The 21,853-nt window shown below is 37.4% G+C and overlaps 1 protein-coding gene across 1 annotated transcript in view; it reads right to left on the bottom strand.

Moving 5' to 3' along the window:
- Window positions 1–5,096: 5,096 nt before the first annotated feature.
- Window positions 5,097–21,853, bottom strand: part of NFAT5 (nuclear factor of activated T cells 5) — a 132,150-nt gene continuing 115,393 nt past the window's right edge. The window contains exons 11-14 of the mRNA XM_060132461.1: window positions 17,631–17,779; window positions 14,317–16,822; window positions 13,419–13,662; window positions 5,097–12,970 (exon numbers count right to left, since the gene is read on the bottom strand). Coding sequence (XP_059988444.1) covers window positions 13,427–13,662; window positions 14,317–16,822; window positions 17,631–17,779 — 2,891 coding nt within the window. The 3' untranslated portion in view covers window positions 5,097–12,970; window positions 13,419–13,426. The remainder of the gene's footprint in view (window positions 12,971–13,418; window positions 13,663–14,316; window positions 16,823–17,630; window positions 17,780–21,853) is intronic.

Below are 21,853 nucleotides of genomic sequence, written 5' to 3'. Positions count from 1 at the left end.
CTTTAAGGTCCTCTACACAATTTAATTCCTCTCTTTAGAGATACATTTTTAGGAATAAATCTGGCTAGAGAGCATCCAACTCCTCAATGATCTATTTTTCTTTTAATTACCTCTCTGTGGTTTATGGCAGAAGGGAATTGCTCAGAGAAAGAAATGACGAAATCTGTCTGACCTAAGGGACTTGTTTAGTAATTACTACTCTCTGCTTGTTTGTGAGATATATTGGCTTTAATTACTACACAATGAATATTATGCCTAATACGAGTGTCATTCTCCTTCAGCTTCTGTTGTTTCTATACAGTGCACACAGACACCTTGAAATGAAAAGCTAAAAAAAACCTCTTTAATTCAATCTTCTAATTTAATGTCTGCAAATAAACCAACACCTCTAAACACTACATCTGCTACAATGAATGAATTCACGAAAGGAAACAGTACTCCCAGTATCTAAAAACAGCTTGCCACAAACAGTACTTTATTTCAGATCCATGTAACTAACCTTCTGGAAGTTTTTCCTGTATCATTGATAAACTGATGACTTGCCTTTTAAAGATGTGTTTTGGTTTCATGAATTTAGGGACAAAATTGTGAGCCTAGAGTTTCATTAACTTCGGTGAACAATTTTGGCGTAACATTCTAACTTCCTATTTAAATGATTGAGGTGCACCTCTACTCACTGTTGGTATAACCTAAGTAGAAAATGATGAAAGAACGCCCTCTTGTGGTGCACAGAAAGAAACATGAGAAAATGATGCAAAGCAAGGTTGCATGAAACTGGGAACAGCCTCTTACCTGCCAAGGAAATGATGGCGTCAGGCTGGAGAACCTCATGTGCTAGATGCCAGCAGGCACTGGGTATTCTTTCCACAATATCCACAATGGCAGATGGCTGGGTGCTTCAGTTTGAAAACATATGAAAATATTTACTGTTGCCTTCATCTTCACTGTAGTTTTATGTAAATTTCTAAAAGTTCCAAATGAAATAAATAAAATCCATTTCTACAAAACAGACCCACACTCACTGGTTTCAGAGAAGCTAGTGACAGAGGCATTCAGGCAAAAGTGGAATCTACTGGGCAAGAAGCAATCAGAGGATTCAGTGACAAATTGTGGCCAGAAGCCTATATGGTGACTTGGCTTGAGAGCTTGCCCAATAAGGCTGCTTCATTCTGAATGGCAAGGGAACCTACTAAGATTCTCTCAGGGAATTTAAAGGACATTTAAGGAGATCCAGGAAAGACAGTGGTATAGAAATCAAGAAAAACACAGAATGCAATAAACAAATGCCAAGGAGCAATATTTATTCTGATTTCCCTGATTTATTCTGATTTATCTAATCAATGGGCCAGGCATTCTTCTAGAGGCACTGGGAATACAGCAGACAAAAAACCTAGCCTCATGAAGTTTGCATTCTAGTAAAGAATGAGAGAAGAACAAATGTCAGTCAGGTGGTGATAAATGCTACGAAGGAAGAGCAGGGTAAGAGGGTTAGAGATGGGATACGAGTTTTATACAGGGTGATCAAGAAAGATCTCTCCTATAAGGTTATATTTGGGCAAAGCCCTGATAAAGTGAGAGAATGATACATGTAGGTCCCTGAAGGAAGAGCATGCCAGGAGTGATGTGAGTGCAAACCCATGAGGCAGCAGCATGATCAGTATGCTTTAGGGAGAGCAAGGAAGTTAGTGTGACTAAAGCACAGAAAGCAAGAGAGGGATAGGTCAGACACAAAGCTGGAATCAGACCACAAAGGGCATTACAAGCACTGTGAAATGTAGAGATAGGAAGTCACTAGAGGGTTTTGAGCAGAGGTGTAACATATGACTTACATTTAAATCTGGCTGGTATGTGAAGAATCAAGTATAAGGGGCAATGATAGAAGCAGGGAGAACTGCTGGGAAGCTGTTATGACAATCTAGGCAACAAATGCTTTGGATCAAAGTGACAGCAATAGATGTATTGAGAAGTGGTTGGATTCTGGAAGTATTTCAAAGGACAGAGTAACAGGATTTTATGATGGATTGGATCAAGGTCAAAAAACAAACCAACCAACCCTCAAAGGTATTTTGGCTTAAACAATTAGAAGAATGGAAATTCCATTTGCTTACATGGGGAAGAATCTGGAAAGAGTATTGGCGGCAGAAGTTGGGAGTGGGAAGGGGAGAATCAAAATTTCACTTCAGACATGTTATTTCTGAGATGCCTGTTAAGACTGTCAAGTAGATAGTTCGATAATAGGAACCTGGAGTTAAAGAAGTTATGGCTGGAGATATACATTTGGAAATTTTCAACACATAGTCTATAAAGCAATCTGACTGGATGAGCACACCTAAAAATTGAGTTATGATAGAGAAGAGATCTGATGATTGACTTCTAGGGTTCTCCAATGTTAGGAGGTCAAGAAGACGAGAATGGAAAAGGCCAGTGTAGCAGGAGAGATGAGTGCGGTGTCCTGAAAGCCAAGCGAAGAAAGTGTTTCAAAGCGTGTCATATACTGTTGATAAACTGAGTGAAACAGCCCTCAGAATTGACTTTTGGGTGGCCATTGGTGATGCTGATGAGCTATTTCAGTAGAGCAGGGTGATAAAACCTGATTGGAATGGGTTCAAGAGGATGAATAAGAGAAAGTGGAAATAGTATGTATGGGGGATGTGGGGATGTGTGGTCAAAGAAAATTGTTTGATATTTTTAAGAGATGAGGGACATTACAGAAAATTTATATACCAGTGGATATGACTCAGAGAGAAAGGTTTTCATGCTGGAGAAAGAGGACAATTATATATGTATATGTATAATTGAATCACTTTGAATCACTTTGCTGTACACCTGAAACTAATATAACATGAAACTAACATACATAAAATCAACTATAATTCAATATAAAATAAAAATTAAATTAAAAATTAAAAAAAGAAAGAGGACAATTAAAGGAACAGGAGGATGTATTTGAAAACGCAAAAGGATATGGATCCAGTGCACCAGAGGCAGAAGAGCAAAGTAGCAACAGGACTGGTACACTTATTAGGCACTTAGCTCCTGTGTGCCAGGAACTAAGTAGTTTTACACTGATTAATTTACTTAATTTTTTTTTTTTTTTTTTTGCGGTATGCGGGCCTCTCACTGTTGTGGCCTCTCCAGTTGCAGAGCACAGGCTCCGGATGCGCAGACTCAGCGGCCATGGCTCACAGGCCTAGCCGCTCCGCGGCATGTGGGATCTTCCTGGACCAGGGCATGAACCCGTGTCCCCTGCATCGGCAGGCGGACCCCCAACCACCGCGCCACCAGGGAAGCCCTAATTTACTTAATTCTTATAACAACCCTAAGAGGATCATTCATTTTTCTTTCCACTTTATAAATAAAGAAATTGAGGAATGGAGAGGTTAAACAGTAGGTATAGGAGCCAGAACTTCACCCAAGCAGGCAAAGTCAAGAGCCTATGCTTTTGGACTTCCCCGGCGGCACAGTGGTTAAGAATCTGCCTGCCAATGCAGGGGACACGGGTTCGAGCCCTGGTCCAGGAAGATCCCACGTGCCTAGGAACAACTAAGGCCGTGTGCCACAACTACTGGGCCTGTGCTCTAGAGCCCGCAAGCCGCAACTATTGAGCCCATATGCCCTAGAGCCCGCGTGCCTAGAGCCCATGCTCCGCAACAAGAGAAGCCACCACAATGCACCACAACGAAGAGTAGCCCCCGCTCACTGCAACTAGAGAAAGCCCGCGCGCAGCAACGAAGACCTAACACAGCCAAAAGTAAATAAATAAGTAAACAAATTTATTTTTTAATAAAAAGAGCCTATGCTTTAAATACTATGCAGGCAGGGACAATGACAACATGAAATAGAGCACAAGAGTAGTAATCAATTGTCTTCCTGAGAGAAAGACCATTAAGTGTTGCTGTCGAGAAACTATAGCTGCTTTTATACTTCTAGAGTCCCTCTGTGTCCTGAGCAGGGATAAATGGTGTTCGGTTCTTTTACAGGCCTAATTATATGGCCGCTGAGAATTGTCTGCTCCTCACAAGATAATAGAGCAGGACTCTTACCAGCTTGGAGTAAAGCAGGACAGCTATCTCCCTTGTTCTGCACACTGTAACTTAAATTATGTAACCCAGGATTGCATCAGCCTTTCCGGCAGCCACTCATATGCAGTCCCATTTTCGGATCAGTCTTTTGCCCACATATGCTGTTTTTTGGACCCCAGTACTTTTGATATTTATACTTATTTAAATTCATTTGGTTATTACTCCCTTCCAGTGCTGCTGCAGTCAATAATGCCAAAAGACAACTTTTAAACATATTTAGAACAATAGCAGCATTGTTGTCACTTTAGACTCCTAAAGTGACAACTCATTTATATATAAACATTTGGATGTGTTAAAAAAATTCAGTCACTTTCACAGAATCAACAGACACTGTCTATATTTGATAAGAAGGTATAAGCATACTGTTTAAAGCAGTGCTTCTGAAGCTTCAGTTATTTATATATCACATACATGATATTCATGTATCACCTGTATTAGTATTTAGTATTTGTCTTTGACTCACATTTCCCCATAGTCTAGTAAGTAGACACATTATATATTTTTCTAATGTACATCCAAACCTTATATATATATATATATATATGTATGTATATATATATATATATGTTTAAAGATAATGTTTACCCATGTATCACCTGAAATCATTTTGGGTACCACTAGTGATATATGTACCACATTCTGATATATATATATATGGAAATAACTTACAGAAAAATAAAAAGAGATTGCCTCTGGATGTGGGACTGAGGCCTGGAGAGACGTGGTTTTCATCAAAAGTACCTCCATAATACAAGATTTGTCACCACATGTATATAGTGTTTTACTAAACATGAAACATTTAAACTAAGTAAAACAAACAAAAATTCTATTACACTAAGTCACTTGGTACACTTCCTGGCACAATGTAACTATTCAAAAATATTTCTATATTTCATACCTTTTCCTACTGATTTTTTAAGTTCAATCACATACTCATGTCGCTCAAAACTGACATTCACGGATATGACTTCATTCATAAAATCTGAGGAAAAAAGACAGTTAACTACTACAAAATGAAAACTTTCAATGTTTTATTTTTGACTGCAGCTGTTTACAGAAATATAGTTGCAAGTATACAAATGTTCCAATAGAAGCAAAATATCTTTTTAATATTTAACAAGTTATCACAGATAGCTAAAAACATAGATGCAAATGAAATTCCCTCAGAGAATAAACTGAAAATATCTGGTGTCAGTGCTCTGAAATCCCAACTATGAAAGCCATATACACAAAAATGTAACCCTTACTTACATCATTGCAGGACAATGGAAGAAGGCAGTTCAGTGGTTGATCAGTGTGCTCAAGCAAATAAAATTAAATAAAAAAATTAAATGGCAGAATGGTAGCTAAACCACTTGAGAACAGGTTAATAACTGTAGTATATTCATTAAAAGACTAAGTAAAAGAAATGAATGAAACAGTAAAAACTGTCAAAAAAAGTAATAAATACTTGGAGCTTATCAATTCAATGTAAGGGAACAAGGTGAGCAGATACATTCATTAGATCAAAGGAAATTAGCTCAATATCATTGGAATCAGTTTGTCGCTATGAAAGTCATAAACACTTCCATGCAGGACAGTTCTTTATTGGACACAGTCTGATTCCAAAGCCACTCTCAAACATCTGAGATGTGTGTGTGTGTGTGTGTGTGTGTGTGTGTGTGTGTGCGCGCGCGCTGTCCTGAGGTTCGTTAGCTAAAATAATAATAATAATACAAACTATTTCAAATCAGGCAAGTTACTTCTGGAAAAAAAAACAAAACAAAACAGGGTGATACGGTTAAACACAGAGCCTTTAAAGGAAATATTACAAGTTGGAGTTGAACAGAATTGTGGTATGGTATAATGCTTTGGATATACAAATACAGTATGCAATAAAGCGGGGAAGAGGGGAAGGGGAACAAGAAAGGAGGAATGTAGCTAGAGCATCTCCCAACAGCTTGCCTATGTATTTCCAGCACCAAAGTTTGCAGAGTAAGCCACTTGTATTTCCACTGCTAGTTTTAAGCAAACATAGCAGTGGTGATTTTCATAAAGTGAGTGTACAATTATTTTCATTTTGAAATGTTTACTTTTCTTACATGAGTTTATTAATTGGTGATTTGTAAACACCAACAATTATGGAGGTACTGAATTATACAGGGAGATTAAAATGAATGAATAAATCTACTTATGGTTAGTTTACATTTAACAGGATGCATATAACTGGGAAGGGAGAAATGCTCAAATTAAATAATACAGTGTCTTGTTTAACATCTTGTCTGAAGCATAAGTTCCAAGGATAGTTATATTTCTAGTGCATCAATTCTCATACAAAGCAAGCTATTTTAAAAGAAGATTTATCTATTAAAAAAAGAAATTAAATAAGATGTTTTGTTGACCTGGCTAGCTATGTTGTTTAATAGCTCAGATACAAATGTAAATATAAGGAATGACAAATAATTTTGTTCTGAGAGTTGGTCTAGATGGGCCAAAATTGTGGTCTGCTGGTAAAGTAAGAGGCAATGAAAAGAAAGCTTTTATTATCACTGCCCACAATGTATCCATTTTATGGATAAACAGGAGACTTTAGCACCCGTCAATTGTATTAGCTACTTAACTGTCATAATAGTTAAAATAAACACAGAACATTGCACCTATATATTTAAATCAGTCATTTAATGTAAACTTTTTAGTAAGTGGTATGAAAATGCCAAACTAACTGAATTATCAATAACTAGACTAATTGTATATGTACATAAAATATACTGTATTTCTATAGGCAGTACTGAGAATAAATTATCATTGCCAATAAATGATTATAGATAACCAGGTTAAATTGAATTTACATTAAAAACAATGTATAACTGTGTCTGTGTGAGTGGGAAAAAAAAGCCCTTTCTAGATCTTACTGTATACAGTTTACACCAGTGGTTCTCAAACTTTAGCATGTATCAGAATCACCTGAAAGGCTTGTTAAAAAACAGATTGCTGAGTCCCACTCCAGAGTTTCTGATTCACTATGTCTGGGATAAGGTCCAAGATTTTGCATTTTTAACTAGTTCCCAGGTGATACGGATGTTGGCTGGTGGGCTGAGGACCACACTTTGAGAACCATTGGTTTATACATACTATATATATAGAAAACTATATACTATAATGCTATTAATATGAAACAAAAAATATAGGAAGAGGGCTGGTTTTAATTAACTCTCAAACATATCATTAGAAAGCCGAACATTTTAATGTTTCTAAAATGATTTTCTGAAGTGTAATAATTTCCCCTTATAGTCAGTTACATTTCAAAGTCTTAAGTCCTACTATACTTTTTAGAAAATATTTCCATACCAAGTTGGCTATCCAAAATAAAAAGGGACATAAATATTCTAAACAGTTAAGATATACTCATCAAGAAGGAATCATAACTATACAGCATTCTTGACTTCTTTGGAATGATTAAAGTGCATAATATCATTAGGGTATTGAGAATATTGCATAAAGGTTTGCAGTCTTTAGTGCCACTAACAGTCACAGAAATACTCACATGGGGAAAGCAGCTCTATCCCTAAGCTACTACTCTCCTGACCTGTTTGTTGCTGATGGCTCTTTCTTCAGGCACCACCACTATGGTAAGGAGCTGGAACATAGGCAAAATTAACAAAAAACAGAGGGATACTCAATCCAACTGTATTTGGCTGCAAGGAATTATTTTAGTTCTGGAGGGACTCAGATACAACTTCATTTCCTTTGACACTATTTTTCATAGGCAGATTTCTAAAGTTCTGATGGACGAGAAGTACACTATAATGAATTATTTGACTCCGTATAGTTAGAAAAATTGACATTACTAAGCTTTACCTAAACTATGTGTTAGTGGTTTATTTTCACCCATCTTATAATAAAGATCAGAGAAGGTGCTTCAAACACTTCCTTTCTGAAATTTAACTATCCATATTTGTGTACATAGTCTCACATATAGTAAAATTTTCAATAGCATTCAGATAAGATCTATTATTAGTTGGTCAAGATGAAGACAAATTTAGCTAATTTCTATAAATGCTAAATAGTATAATTTTGTGATCTTTTACTTAGCCTCCTTCAAAGAAACAATTCTAGCTATGTATCTTTTCTGTTCCTCTTATGCCAAAGGGTGTTAGAAAGTTATGAAGTTGTTTCTATGGTGATCAAGAAATGGAGAAAAAAATGACTAAATAGAAAAAATGAAAGTTGAGGCTATTAAAGTCATTTGCTATGTGTTTTTGGCAACAGTGAAAAATGAAATTACAAGAAAGGGGCACTAACATGGTAAAAAGGCACTCTTCCATAAGCATTTAATCTAGATCTAAAATATTAATTAAAAAAATTTCCTGAAAGAGAAAATGGAGTAAAAATAGAATTTTATTAATAAATGAGCCTAGAATGACACAAAAACAAATGGGGATTAAAGAAACAATTAGAGTACTGGGACAATTCACAAATGATATTCTAGGTATTATTCTGATATTTACTACAGTATGAACATTATCTTCATGATTTAGCTCTAGTGACACAAATAAGCAGAGAAGAAAACCATTTTTAATACATGTTATGAGATTCTAAAGCTGATGAACTATATACAGTCTCTCTCTCTCTCTCTCATTAAGGCTCTCCATATAACCAAAGGCATGCAGATATAATGTGGCTGTCTTGGTTAGGGATGAAGCCTGTGGTCATGAAGCAGAGTAAAGCTAATAGGTCTCATATAATTTTCAATTAATTAGAAAAAAACAACTGGAAAACAGATACTAGAACAGAAATTCTCACCAGAAAGATGAAACATTCTCAAATTACTCCTAGTGAATGTTTATAAACCATGCTGAATTTGAGATTTTGGTTATTAAAGCATTTAATTTCTGGTCTATAATTGCTGACGCATCTAAACAGACTTCACTTTTCCAAAATAAGCATCTATAATGGCTTAAATGGTCAAAAGGAATTATTATCTTAGTTTTGGAGGGACTCAAATATAACTTCTTTTCTCATTCCCTTTGACACAATTTTTCCTAGGCAGATTAACTGAGGTTCTGATGGGCAAGAAATGCACTATAATGAAATTCCCAACTACAGCATATACAGTATTACAAAAAAAGAAAGGAAGGAAGGTCCCTCATTAATACTGCTTCTATAATAAACAAAGCCCTTTAAAAACCTGTTCTAGGGAGACTGGCGAAAACAGATTTGCATTGGTTAGATAACAACATGATACTCTATTTGTAATTAGAATAAGGTAACATGATAAAGCTCAGAAGCAAAATATGACTTCTAATTATTTTCTCCCATGTTGGTGTGGATATATAATGGAATGACAATAAGGAATAAAACACACACACACACACACACACACACACACACACGCGCGCGCGCGCGCGCGCGCATGCGCACACACTCACGCAGACACACAGGTAAGCTCCAAGCATTAATGTGAGTTGCTAAAAGCAAGAACGATTGAATGTAACAATAAAAAGGAATAAAATGTGGTTTATAGTTTATTTAGGTCCTTCTGCCATAAGTAAATTTAATAAATTGTTGTTTCCAAGGCCTCTGTTGGCTCATGGAGTCTCTCCTATATGTAGATATAACTTGTAACAGTAATCTTGAAACTGCATTATTAGCACAAGTATCAACCACTGACTACTAAGCTAACTCTTCAATAAGAAGACGAGTACTTTTTGTAACCAAATAGTATGTTCTGAATGCTATACTTAACATTGACCTTTTAGGGGTAAGGAACATTTAACAACGTAAAAAAAAAAATCATCATTATTGAATAAGAATATGGTATCTTAGCACAGCCCTTGTACAAATAACCACAAAACTTATGAAAATAAAAATTGGGTTTTCTGCCTCCATCCAATCAAACCACTACAGTTCAGGTGTATGTTCTGTTCTAAACTTAGATATTATAAAACAGAAAATTGGTCCCTGGTGACTTGGCATTGGCAATCAGCATTTTACAATGATAAACTTCTTGCTAAATAACAGAAGTCAGCACCCAAGCCAGTCTTCTTGCCACCACTTTATCCATACAGCAGTGTTAACATTCTAACTGGAACTTGATGAACAAATAGACTTCCTGAGTCTCCTGTGTAATCTCTTGGGAAAAAATTCAGAAAACTCAGAAATAAACTTACAGCATTTTATTTCTACTTCTTATTTTTATACCACTGGATAAGCTTACTGACATGAGTCAACCCTCTGCAGTTAAGAGTTTTACATTTTAAAACTGGAGCACTGGATTGTGTGGTCCTTCTCATACCCTGAACTATACTGGGTAAATTTTCCTGATGGGGTGGGGAGAGAGAGATATATTGAGGAAAATGCTTTTGGTTTAGAGAATTTATAAAGTAGCTCTGGATATTACAAGATGGGGAAAATGTTATTAAAATTACAAACATGGGGTTTTTTTAGTGTCTTTATAAATAAAAGGCATAGAATACAGAAAGCCAATTAATAATAACAATAATAAAATATTAAATATATAGTGAGCAAAGACTGAATGGCTCATTCTTGTGAAACTCAACTTACACAACTGCCTGGATGGGTTTCCTTACTCTAACGTTTTGCTGAGTAAAAGATCCAGCGAACACACAGTGAGCTGCCTTTAGCCCACTAATCACATCAAGGAACCGCCTGATGGAATGGCCACAGATGAAAAGGTCATTTGTTTCAAAAGATACTTAAATACTCAATAAAGACATAACAAACCCCCCCTCACTTTTATCAGACGCCACGTTGTGGTAGAACATCAGACAAACTCACAAATTTACCACAAAAATGTGTGGCAAAAAAAGAATAGTTTATATATATGTATATATATAAATTTCTATATTTATGCCAATGTACTCACTCAGTACAAATAGCAAAATAGTATACCATTTCCTAAATACAAAATATAGCTTTCCAAAAAAATGAAACACACATTAGATATAAACCATCCAAAACTTGAACGATTGAAAACTGTATTCAAAATTAAATGACCCAGAGTAGGTCTCTTTCTGAAAAGTTCCCTTCATATCGGCAAGAAGCCTGTACTACTGAAAACATAATTCAATGACTCTCAATCAGAGAGAGAAAGAAAGGGTTGGGGGTGGAGGGAAGAATAAATGAGAACAAAGAGAAAAAACAAATTAAAGAAGAGCACAAAGAACCAAGGAAGACCATCACAAAAAGGGGGAAAAATCTGACTGTATAAACAAAACCAACACCACAATTCCACAAAGTTCAGCTAAATGTATCGGATAGAAAAAATAAAAAACAGAATTGTAGCCTTCAACAAACAATTAACAGGCTATTTTTTGTACACTTAAAAAATAAATGAAACTGACAAGAATGCCAAAACATCTTATCTACATATAGAAGCCACACACAATTTGGCCTTAAACTGTATTAACAGCTTTCTACATGCCAAAAGGAGAGTAAGACATAAGCATGTGTCCAGACAACAGGTTGTAGAGAGAAGCAGGCATCCCATGGGTGGTGCGAACACCCAAATCTGTATAACTAATGCTACAACTGCAAGTTCTGGAGTGTGTTATTTTGCTCTGTATAGATGTAACACAAATTAATTCTTCATATTAAGTCAATGATATGACCCTGTAAAGCCTAAGGCTTGTGGGAACCATCAGATAAGTGACCACTTCAAACTGTAAAGCACTGAGGTGACAAGTGAATTACACTCACTGCAGCTCAGGGAGAAGTGATGTTTCAAGAAATTTTAGTTTGTCTTTTTTTTTTTCAGGTTAACATTTACACTGTTTCCTATTAGAGGGAAAAATTTGAAGACGTCAGAACAGCACCGTTCATGGAAAAAAAATGCATTGTTTCTTGTTTCTCAGGAGTCAGCTCCCCTCATTCCTGAAAGGATACCCCCCGGCCTGTGCTGCAGGAGTTGCTGGGTTACCCCAGATCAAAGTGGTCTTTTCATTTAAGTTACTATAGGATCACAAAGCTAGTAATATATTACTAATTGTCTAAAATAAAGTGAAGAAGAGGGGAAGAACAGTATTGCTGAACATAAAAATGGAATACCAGTTCAAGACTGGGATAAGAAGAAAACAGACTTGAATTACTCTGTCAGTTTTAACTATTGTAGGAGGATATCAGAACATAATTTACCATATGTTATCCCCTTCATTTTTAAATAGAGCAAGATGTTTATATTTTTCTATGCACAGTTATGGCTAAAACCCTTAACAGAAACACAGAGAATTAACAACTCTCTGAAAAATAAAATCAATAGCATTCCAGCTGTTCCCAGTTTGTGTGTTGTCTGTGATAAATAGAGTCCTCTTATCTGTGTAGAGCTCTTAATACAGCTTACCTGTCAGAATGTTACCCCTTCAGTTTCTCTATAAAAACTGAATGAAGACTGCTTCACTTTGGCCAATAGCTGTGCTTTTTATATTGAAAAATCACAGCCTAAGTTATGATTTGAACTTTCCTTTTTCAAAAGCCACTACTTGACTAAATGCAGGAAAGAAAATCTGAATGAAGAACAAAAGTAAACATGAAACATGAATTATTTTCTAATAGCAATAATAACTGAGTGATCCAGCTTATCAATTTAAACTGTACTTTTAAAGAAATAATGCCTAGGAAAATAGCAACAATTAATTCTGTCAGCTGGAAACTCAAATAGATTCTCAGTCATCACTGTTATTAGGAATATAAAATAAAAAGGTGTTAACAATGGTGGTTAATCACTGCAATAGGCAGCACAGGTGTGCTCTTTTGCAGTCAGTAAAATCCATCCATTTATTCAATCACAGTTTTTCATATTTTGTTTTCTTTTTAAAGTAACAGTTCAATAATCCTCATGGAATCACAAGATCTCAGGGTATCTTGAAATCAGGATTTTCTTCATGGAATTTCTAAAAAAAGAAGAAGTTTAATATAACTCAATAGGGAGGGAAAGCCTTTACAAAGTTCCCGTAGCCCTGAATGATCCCAAAGTATATTACAGTACTACAAATGATACTTTATCATATTTATACTGTCAGACTTTTCAGATTCAATATTTATTTCTTGAGGAACGGAGATATGAGTCATAATTATATCTGATATATAGTACATTCATCGGATGTTCTGTCATTCCAAGGAAAAGAAGCTTAGAGCCAGAAGGAATGCCCAGTATTAACAATATGACCTAAGCTATCATTCAGAGTAATTTATTTAGGGTAAAAAAGTACCATCTTGTGAGAAAGCCATATTTTAAAAGATCAGAGTCCTAACAGTGTTATTACTTAACTCAAATCTGCTAAGAATAATAAAATTTATTGATGCTTTTCAATAAGAAAAAAGCCAAAATGCAATACTCACATATCCAGTTAAAAGGAGCCAGTTAAGTTGTTCCCTTGGTTTTGCAATGAAACAAGCAAATCAATCTTTTCAATGTTCTGATTGGTGTTTATAGAGGATGCCAATGGAGAATTCTCTGGCATTTGCTGAGAAAGAAGTGTTGTCACAGGTGGCTGGCCCTCGTTTTGCGGTTGGCCTGGCTGACTTATGGCCATCAACTGATCTGGCAATGTAGCTGGTCCAGAAGTTAAAAGCTGACTACAGTCTGCAGAGATATTTAAAATAGAGAAGCTACCTGATTAGTTATTTTCTGTTAAGATTCATAAGAAGGTATTTATTAGTGGCTGGGATAAATTCATTACTGTGTTTGCTCATTATAGAGTTAAAAGTGAGGCACCTGACAGCCTCCAAAAAGGTTTTCATTGAACAGTAGTAGAATTCATCCTAGGTTTCCTCTAAGCAGTATAAAAATACAACAATGCTTAGTTATCACCATAAGTCCTATATAATTTCCTTGCTATATAAACATTTAAAGAAACATGGTTTTCTACCTCCTTGGAAACTACTTACTTTAATTGGCTGAAAAATTTTCTGTCATTCTTACTTCATTTTCCTTTCAAGTTTATATCTTAAAATGGCAAACACATACATTTATATATGTTACCACATTTAATCCTCCCAATATCCTTTTCAAGTATGTAATATTACCACCACTTTAGATATGGAAACTGAGGTTCATGCAGGTCAAATATCCTAAGGTCTCAGTCTGTAAGTGGTATAGCTGGGATTTGAACTCAATTGTGTCTAACTACAATCTGTGCTCTTAAAACCGCTACGTTGTGCTTTCTTCTAGTAATAATAATGTGACCATTTTGACCAATAACATTTAAGAAATGAGAAATTAGAAAGAGTTTCTTACTATTTTGAATGCCAAATAAGAACATTCCTGAAGTCTGCTGAGAAGAGCCAGGAGAATTTTGTAGTTGGTTCATTGTGCCTCCTGTAGTGTTGTGAAATAAAGTAGCCTGTGGTTGAGGTGAAGATGTGGCTCCCTGGATTCCAGGCATGTTGTTCTGAGGGGAATAAAGGGGAGACTGTTGCATGTCTTGTTGGTTTATACTGTTCTGCAATGCAGACATGGATGCTGGAGAAAGGAAGAGTGTTACTTGCTGCTCTTGAGAACTGGGTGACCCTTGGACCAACTGAATCTGAGGAGAGCTATGGAACAAGGAGGTCTGTGATGATTCGGACTGGGCAGGACCTGGGTTCTGAAGTGAGGAAACTGTGGGCTGGTTCTGAAATTGCATGGGCTGCTGTTCTTGATTCATTGGGGCCATATTATTTTGTTGATGAAAAATTGACTGGTTCTGCTGCTCTTGATTAGCCATTGGATTGTGACTTGGGTTGAATATCATGTTTGGTGGTGGCTGCTTTTGAGATGCCATTGGAGCCATGGTATTCTGATTGCTGAATAAGATGCTCTGCTGTTGCTGCTGCTGCTGCTGCTGCTGCTGCTGCTGTTGCTGCTGCTGCTGCTCCTGGGATGCAGAGTTACTCTGGATGGCAACCATTGAGTGCTGTGACTGGAAGATTGTTCCTTGTTGGTTTTGAGGCATTGGATTAGGAGGAAGGGAGCCCAGGGAAACCTGAGGCTGAAACAGACCTTGCTGGGAGGGTTGTGCCTGTTCTTGGGAAAGCATAGGGGTCTGGATGTGTGATATTGGAGCCTGCTGTTGGAATGCAGCTTGCTGCTCAGTGTTTGATGTTGACTGAAGTGGAGAAATTGAATTCTGAGCTGCAAAAAATGAAATCTGTTCTTCTTGGGCTACTGTGTTAGTTTGAAGATTATTCATTGGACTCTGGGAAAGAAATATGTTGGCTGACTGCTGGTCTTGAGGAACAGAAGAGCCCTGTAGCACAGCCATGGTATTTTGAGAGTGAAACATTGGAGGCTGCATTGGTTCAGAGGAGGTTGTAGAAGTCTGACTGTGGACAATAGGACTTGGACTATGAAAAATAGAACCTTGAGTTTCCTGGGAAAGGTTCTGAGCATCAGCAATAGGATTCTGAGGATGAAAGAGTTGAGCCTGTGATTGAGAAGACTGCTGCAAAAAATTCCCTGATTGGAGTGACATCATCTCATTACCTTGCTGGAATAAACCATTACCTTGCTGCTGAGTACCATTATTTTGAACACTTATCATACTTTTCGTAGATGAAAAAAGGCTAACTTGAGGTTGACTCTCTCCACTATGTTGCATTTGGACCATGGTCTGAAAGACACTGTTCTGAATCTGTTTTGCTTGTGTTCCAGTTTCTTCTCCATCTGCTGAACTTGATGTCTGAAACATGGTAGTGCCAGGAGTTGCAACCTGCTGTGTGGTGGTTGTAGCAGTTTCATTTCCAGAAACTGCAGGAGGAGAAGAAAACAATTCACATTGCATTTGCATGTCCTCATTGGCTGATAACGCACTCATCATATGAGAAGTCTGCTGGTAAACTGGAGACTGCTGAAGGTTTCCATTTGCTGAAGCAGTTGAAGGAAATAGCTCTGACTGAATCTGGGCAGCTGCCTGGCAGATACTCTGTTGCATCTCTATCACCATTGCAGCTGATGATTCCATCACTTGCTGTTGCTGTTGTTGCTGTTGTTGATTAGATAATGTGTTTTCATTCTGTGGGTGAACACTTTCAGCTCTTCCAGCTATTAAATTATCTGGTCTGGTATGGACTGCTGGCTCTGTTGAGGAAAACATTCCAGGGCTTACGCTATTTTGAATTTGACTGACTTGTTGAAAAATGTCTGCACTAAGCTGTTCTTGAACATTCTCATTACCATCTGGAGCAGAAAATAAAACTGAAGATAACTGTTGTTGTGCCTCTAAAACTTGTTGGACCAAGTCAACATTTCCATTGCTGCCACTAGTAGTACTGCCTGTAAAACTTCCTGCCTGCAGCTGTTGAATTGTATTCTGTAGCTGCTGACTCACACTATTTGGTGATGGGAAAATATTTGATGAAATCTGTTGCTGTAAAGTCTGTGCTTGTTCTTGTAGTGGTGACTGCTGCTGTTGCTGTGATGCCTCAGTCAGGTGTGACAAATTAACCACTGTACCATCTGACTGTAATACCTCTCTAGACTGAGCTTCTCTTGTCTGAAACTGTGTAGCCTGCTGCAGTAGTGCATCACTGTTGGGCAGCTGACTAGAAGCAGAAACTGCTGGAAAGGTACCAGGCTGTGAAATGTCCTGTGTTTGGATAGTTGTCAGGGTCTCTGGGTTGTATGCCTTGGGCTGAATCTGTTGTTGCTTTTCGTTTTCAGAAGGTAAGTGGGAAGATGATGATGATGATGAAAAAGACCCATTTCCTGCTATGTTAGAGATATTTTCTAATGTTTGTTGAGTGGATCCAACTGTCTTTGTAGTCTAAAAAATAAAAATTGCCAAATAACATGTACATATAAATATTAAATGAACTCATATGATACTTCAAAAATTATTATTATTATAAAAACATATGCAGGGCCAATTTTACCCTCTATATTATTATTTGGAAAACAGGTGTAAGACTGTGATTCTCAGTGATAACATTATGTCTTACTGTCATCGGGATTTTTAAATAAGTATTATAAGCAAAGATAGTCAAATAAGTAGAAGAATAATCAGCTGCTGGAGAGTAAGAACACAATAATTCTATGGTTGATGAATTAATAGCCAATTTAAAAATATGTCCATTTGTGGATCACTGGTAACATTATTGAGAGGGGGGAACAAAGGTAAAATGGAAAAGGAGCTTTAGGAAAAGACTGGTGGAGAAAAGGAAATAAAATGTCTCTAGTTTTGAAAATGCTAAAACCAGTACTTTCATTAATACCACACATCACAAAGGTCTAGGTAATGTATTAATCCCTCCCTTGTCAAAAATGTATATTGGCGTATAGCTGATTCACTCTGTGATACAGCAGAAACTAACACACCATTGTAAAGCAATTATACTCCAATAAAGATGTTAAAAAAATGTATATTGGAAGTTGCTTCGCAGGCTATTTTATTTGAATATAAAATCATTTACTCTGCAAAGCAAAATTCATTAAGTGAATCTGAAGAGAAACAGATATAAAAGAAATAGGAGAAGTAAAAAGCATAAATATGGGGAAAAGAAGTCAAACTACTCAAAATATAGCAATTTTTATATTTGAGGTTAACATGTGGGGCACTAGTCAATGCAGCTCACCTTAAAAATAGGGGAAGATCTTTTCTCTGCTGTTACTTCCATTGGAGTAACATCTTCACTCTTAATCACACTGCTTGATATGAGTGGAGTGATCAGAGCATTAGGAAGAATATTTACCTTATCTAAGTTACATCCAGCAGTTTTCATTGCTGCACACATATCAAAAAAAGAAAGAAAAGTTTAAAATCACTGAAATCATCAACTATTTCATTCTACTGTGTGTTGACATTAGTCATGATTTAAATGTCTATTTTTTGATGCTATGATGGTAGCATGAGATACAAAACTGGTGTATCAAAATGTGCCCTCTTTTTTTTTTTTCTTGGTCATGCTGTGCGGCATGTGGGATCTTATTTCCCTGACCAGGGATTGAACCCAGGTCCCTTGGCAGTGAGAGTGCAGAGTCCTAACCACTGGACCACCAGGGAATTCTTTGCCTTCCCTCTTTTTAAGTATCAGTGCCCTGAGGACTCCTGGTAAGAGCCTGAGACTATGAGTTAAATATCAACAATTGAGCATTTCAGTTATCAAGTGATACTCCCCAGCACGCTTCCAAGGTGCCTGAATGAATACACTGCTTAACATGACCATAACATATTATAGGATACAGCTTGGAAATCTCTAGGAGGTTCAAGCTACTCAATTACAACTGTTATGTTCTCCTCTTAGTATCTGGCTGCCTGGCAGTATAAAGCCAAACTTTTTAAAGGCCATAGGATTGTCTGAACATTTCTTTCCTCAACAAAACTCAAGCTTCTCATTAAAAGATGCCACCAATTAACCAAACAGATTTCACTTTTCTAAATTAATGTCTTAGAAGACTTGAATTTGCCAAGTTGACACATGAACACATTTCTCTTTTAGATAGTACTTAAACTTCTGAAAAGAAATAATTTTAAGTCCTATTTTAGGTTTACCAATTAAATTTCCAAAGCAAAACCAACAAGTATTTTTCTACTTCCATCTACTTCTGTTTTCAGAAGTAGTTATAGATTAACAACCAAGGAAAGGCAATACACAGCAGATAGGTAAGTTCTACCACTTCATTATAACTATTTTTCCCTCTTGATTCTCTTTCTTCTTTTTCATCTATTTAAGCCTGCTATTGGCACTTAGTGGAGCGTACTGATAATCACTAATGGCAGTCTTCTAAATTGAACACATAGCCAAATTCTGATCTAAAGGTTTACCACTACTTTGAGACCCTGTGTAAAGAAATATAGATTCCCCAGAAGGCTCAGATGTTAAACTTTTTTTATGAATTATAATTAACATACAATATTATATTAGCCTTAGGTATACAACATAGTGATTTGATATCTTTATACATAGATTTCTTAATTTGATATTGAGAAGAAATCCTGGCTACAAAGAGGGTTTTAAAATGGAATATGGTATATGAGCAGGATAGTTATCTTCATAAATATTTTGATTTAAAAATATTTGAAACCTTCTAGTCTTTATTCAGCTTGTCTCACAGCCAGCTGGCTAGAAACAATTCCTATGGAAATTGATTATACTGGGGGAGGGCAAAGTGCCCATTTAACTTTCAATATTCTATGCTTTATTACTCTAAGAAATTAATTATTTACTCATGAGTTCTCTGGACCTATTTTCACCTAGATACTATCAATACCAATATGATTCAACTCACAATCCAATTCTGTCTGAGACAAAGCTTCAGATCATGCACAGGGCAGGCATTTAGAAGTAATTCAGGCCCACCCCACAAGACAATCTGAAAGACCATTAGTGTTGTCTTACGTTGATCCTGTAATATCAACTGCTATTCTTGCTTTTGAATTCTATTAGAATATGAGTTCCATGAAGGCAGAGATTTTGTTGTTGTTGACTGATGCATAGTAGGTAATTAATAAATATTTGTTGAATGAAGAAATGAATGAATTAATTTTACTTTTCCTTTATCGTAGTCAATTTAGTTTGTTGTGGGCTATTTGGTTAATCTTATAGTGTTACATATTTTCATTAACAGTATTTCTGGCCTAAAAAATTTCAGTATCTAAAACCAAGTTTATATTACATTTCAATTAGACACTGCATATAAATATCCATTGACAAACAAATGCATCACCTACACAGTTACTGCTTAACAGATCTATATGCATATTTGCCCCAAATTTATTTAGGGAATAATTCTCTCTCTCTCTCTCTCTTTCTCTCTCTCTCTCTCTCTTTCGACCTCACTGCACGGCTTGTGGGATCTTAGTTCCCTGACCAGAGATCAAACCCTGGCCCACGGCAATGGAAGCCCAAGTCCTAACCACTGGACAGCCAGGGAATTCCCAGAGAATAATTCTTATTAGTGTGATTTTTCTTCTTCTGGAAAGTGAGAATAGGTGGAATAAGTTGAGCAAGAGTCTTTTACATCTCCTAAGGAGACTATTCACAAATAGGTATGTCTACTAGCGTAGAGAAACAAGGAAAGGACTTTTTGTCTAATGCTCACTCAAAGATACAAGTCTTTCTATGGCCATATGCATAAAGTCTTTGTACGGCCAATGATAATTTAGTTTTCTGAGCCCTATTCTGGTCTGCTTGTTGTGTTAGCTTTGCGTGAGCTCCAGCTGGAATCCTGCTGGTGCTGCCTGAAGGAGTGGAAGGTGCTTCCCTGGGCTGCCTGGTGTCATTAGGTGGGGGTGAGGGGTGCTAGACCTGGAGGAGGGAAAACCTTTCTCCTGGTATGTTCTCTGGTCTCCTGGTACTAATGGGGTTCCCATTATATCACTGTTGGTGCTGCTGGGGAAGGGAAGCAACTACATGTGCTCTCTTTTGCCACTGGGTACAAGGTCAAGAACTGTGGGGTCTGGGCTGCATAGCTCTCTGCCACTGGGCAGAGGTTTGGGAGACCCTGGTCTAGTTTACCTTCTGCCCCTGGATTGCCTTCTGCCATTGGATAGAGGGTTGAGAGACACTTGGTCTGGATCTTACTATGGCCCTGGTGGAGGGCCAGGTGTTGCCAGGTCTAGTTCTCTCTCCACTGTTGGGGGAAGGATAAAGACACACAGGGCCTACTGGTACCACCAGTGCAGGTGGAGGGAGCCTGTGTGCTGCTGCCTGCTGTGGGGTGGAGGATGGGTTGGCCCCCTGGGTTCTGCCCTTGCCACTCCTGCAGACATACTGACCTGCTGCTGCTGGCACATACGAGCCCTGTGTTTTGGGCCTCCTGGTTCCACTGTTGGCAGATCAGGTCCATTACTAGTTGGCGGATGTGGGGAATGGGGTGGGCTAACCCTTCCAAATTCTGCTGTTGCTATTGCAGGTTTGGGTAGGGGATGGGTTGGCCCCCAAACACTGCTAATGGGTCAGCTGCTGTCACTTGGTACGAGTCATCTCACTAAGTCTCTACTGGGCTTTCCCTTTCCTGATCTTTTGGCCAAAGAGAACAGGCTTTTCATGCTTATTTACAGATTTATTATTTTGTCTATGCCTGTTGCCAGTTCTGAGTCGCAACTGCTGCCCGACTCAGATAAATTGGAGATAAAAAGAAAACCAGTTAACTCACTTGGTGTTGTTCTGTAAGTTCTAAGGTCTTTAGCCAGTCCTATTCCTTTTTTCTATATTTCAAAGTCATTTTATACTGCTGAATATTTCCAAGGTATTAAGTAGATTTAGAAAGGAGGAACAGGGAAAAGTGAGTCTATACTATCTCCCCCACCACCCCCTCAGGAAAAACAGCTTTATTTGGACTGAGAATTGGAGATGAGAGGAGGACCTGAGGGAGCATACTGAGCTAAGGAGTAGAGATTAGTTTCCAAAATGGCAGTCAGAGCTCATCAGCCAAAAATGGGCTCCACTTCCCAGCAGGCTTGCAGTAAGTGCAATCAATAAAAGGCCTGCTAGGAAATGTTTATTTGCCACTAAATCACCCAAGCATGCCACAATTACAAGAAAGGTACAGGTTGTTTTTTTGTTTTCCCTAATTAAATTTCCACAGCATCTCCCCAATCAAAAGTATTACAAAAAGTAAAAAATCACATTTTACAGATCTTAGACTTGTCTTCAGCATTTTGCTCAAATTTCACCATCTTCAAAAAGTAAAACTCTTGTAAAACTCATAAGCTAAAAGTTCTATCCGGGCTTCCCTGGTGGCGCAGTGGTTGAGAGTCCGCCTGCCGATGCAGTGGATACGGGTTTGTGCCCCGGTCCGGGAAGATCCCACATGCCGCGGAGCCGCTGGGCCCATGAGCCGTGGCCGCTGAGCC

The sequence above is a fragment of the Lagenorhynchus albirostris genome, chromosome 19, assembly GCF_949774975.1.
Source record: "Lagenorhynchus albirostris chromosome 19, mLagAlb1.1, whole genome shotgun sequence".
NCBI lineage: Eukaryota > Metazoa > Chordata > Mammalia > Artiodactyla > Delphinidae > Lagenorhynchus > Lagenorhynchus albirostris.
The sequence above is the reverse complement of the archived record's forward strand: the minus strand, read 5'-3'. Positions and strand labels throughout refer to the sequence as shown.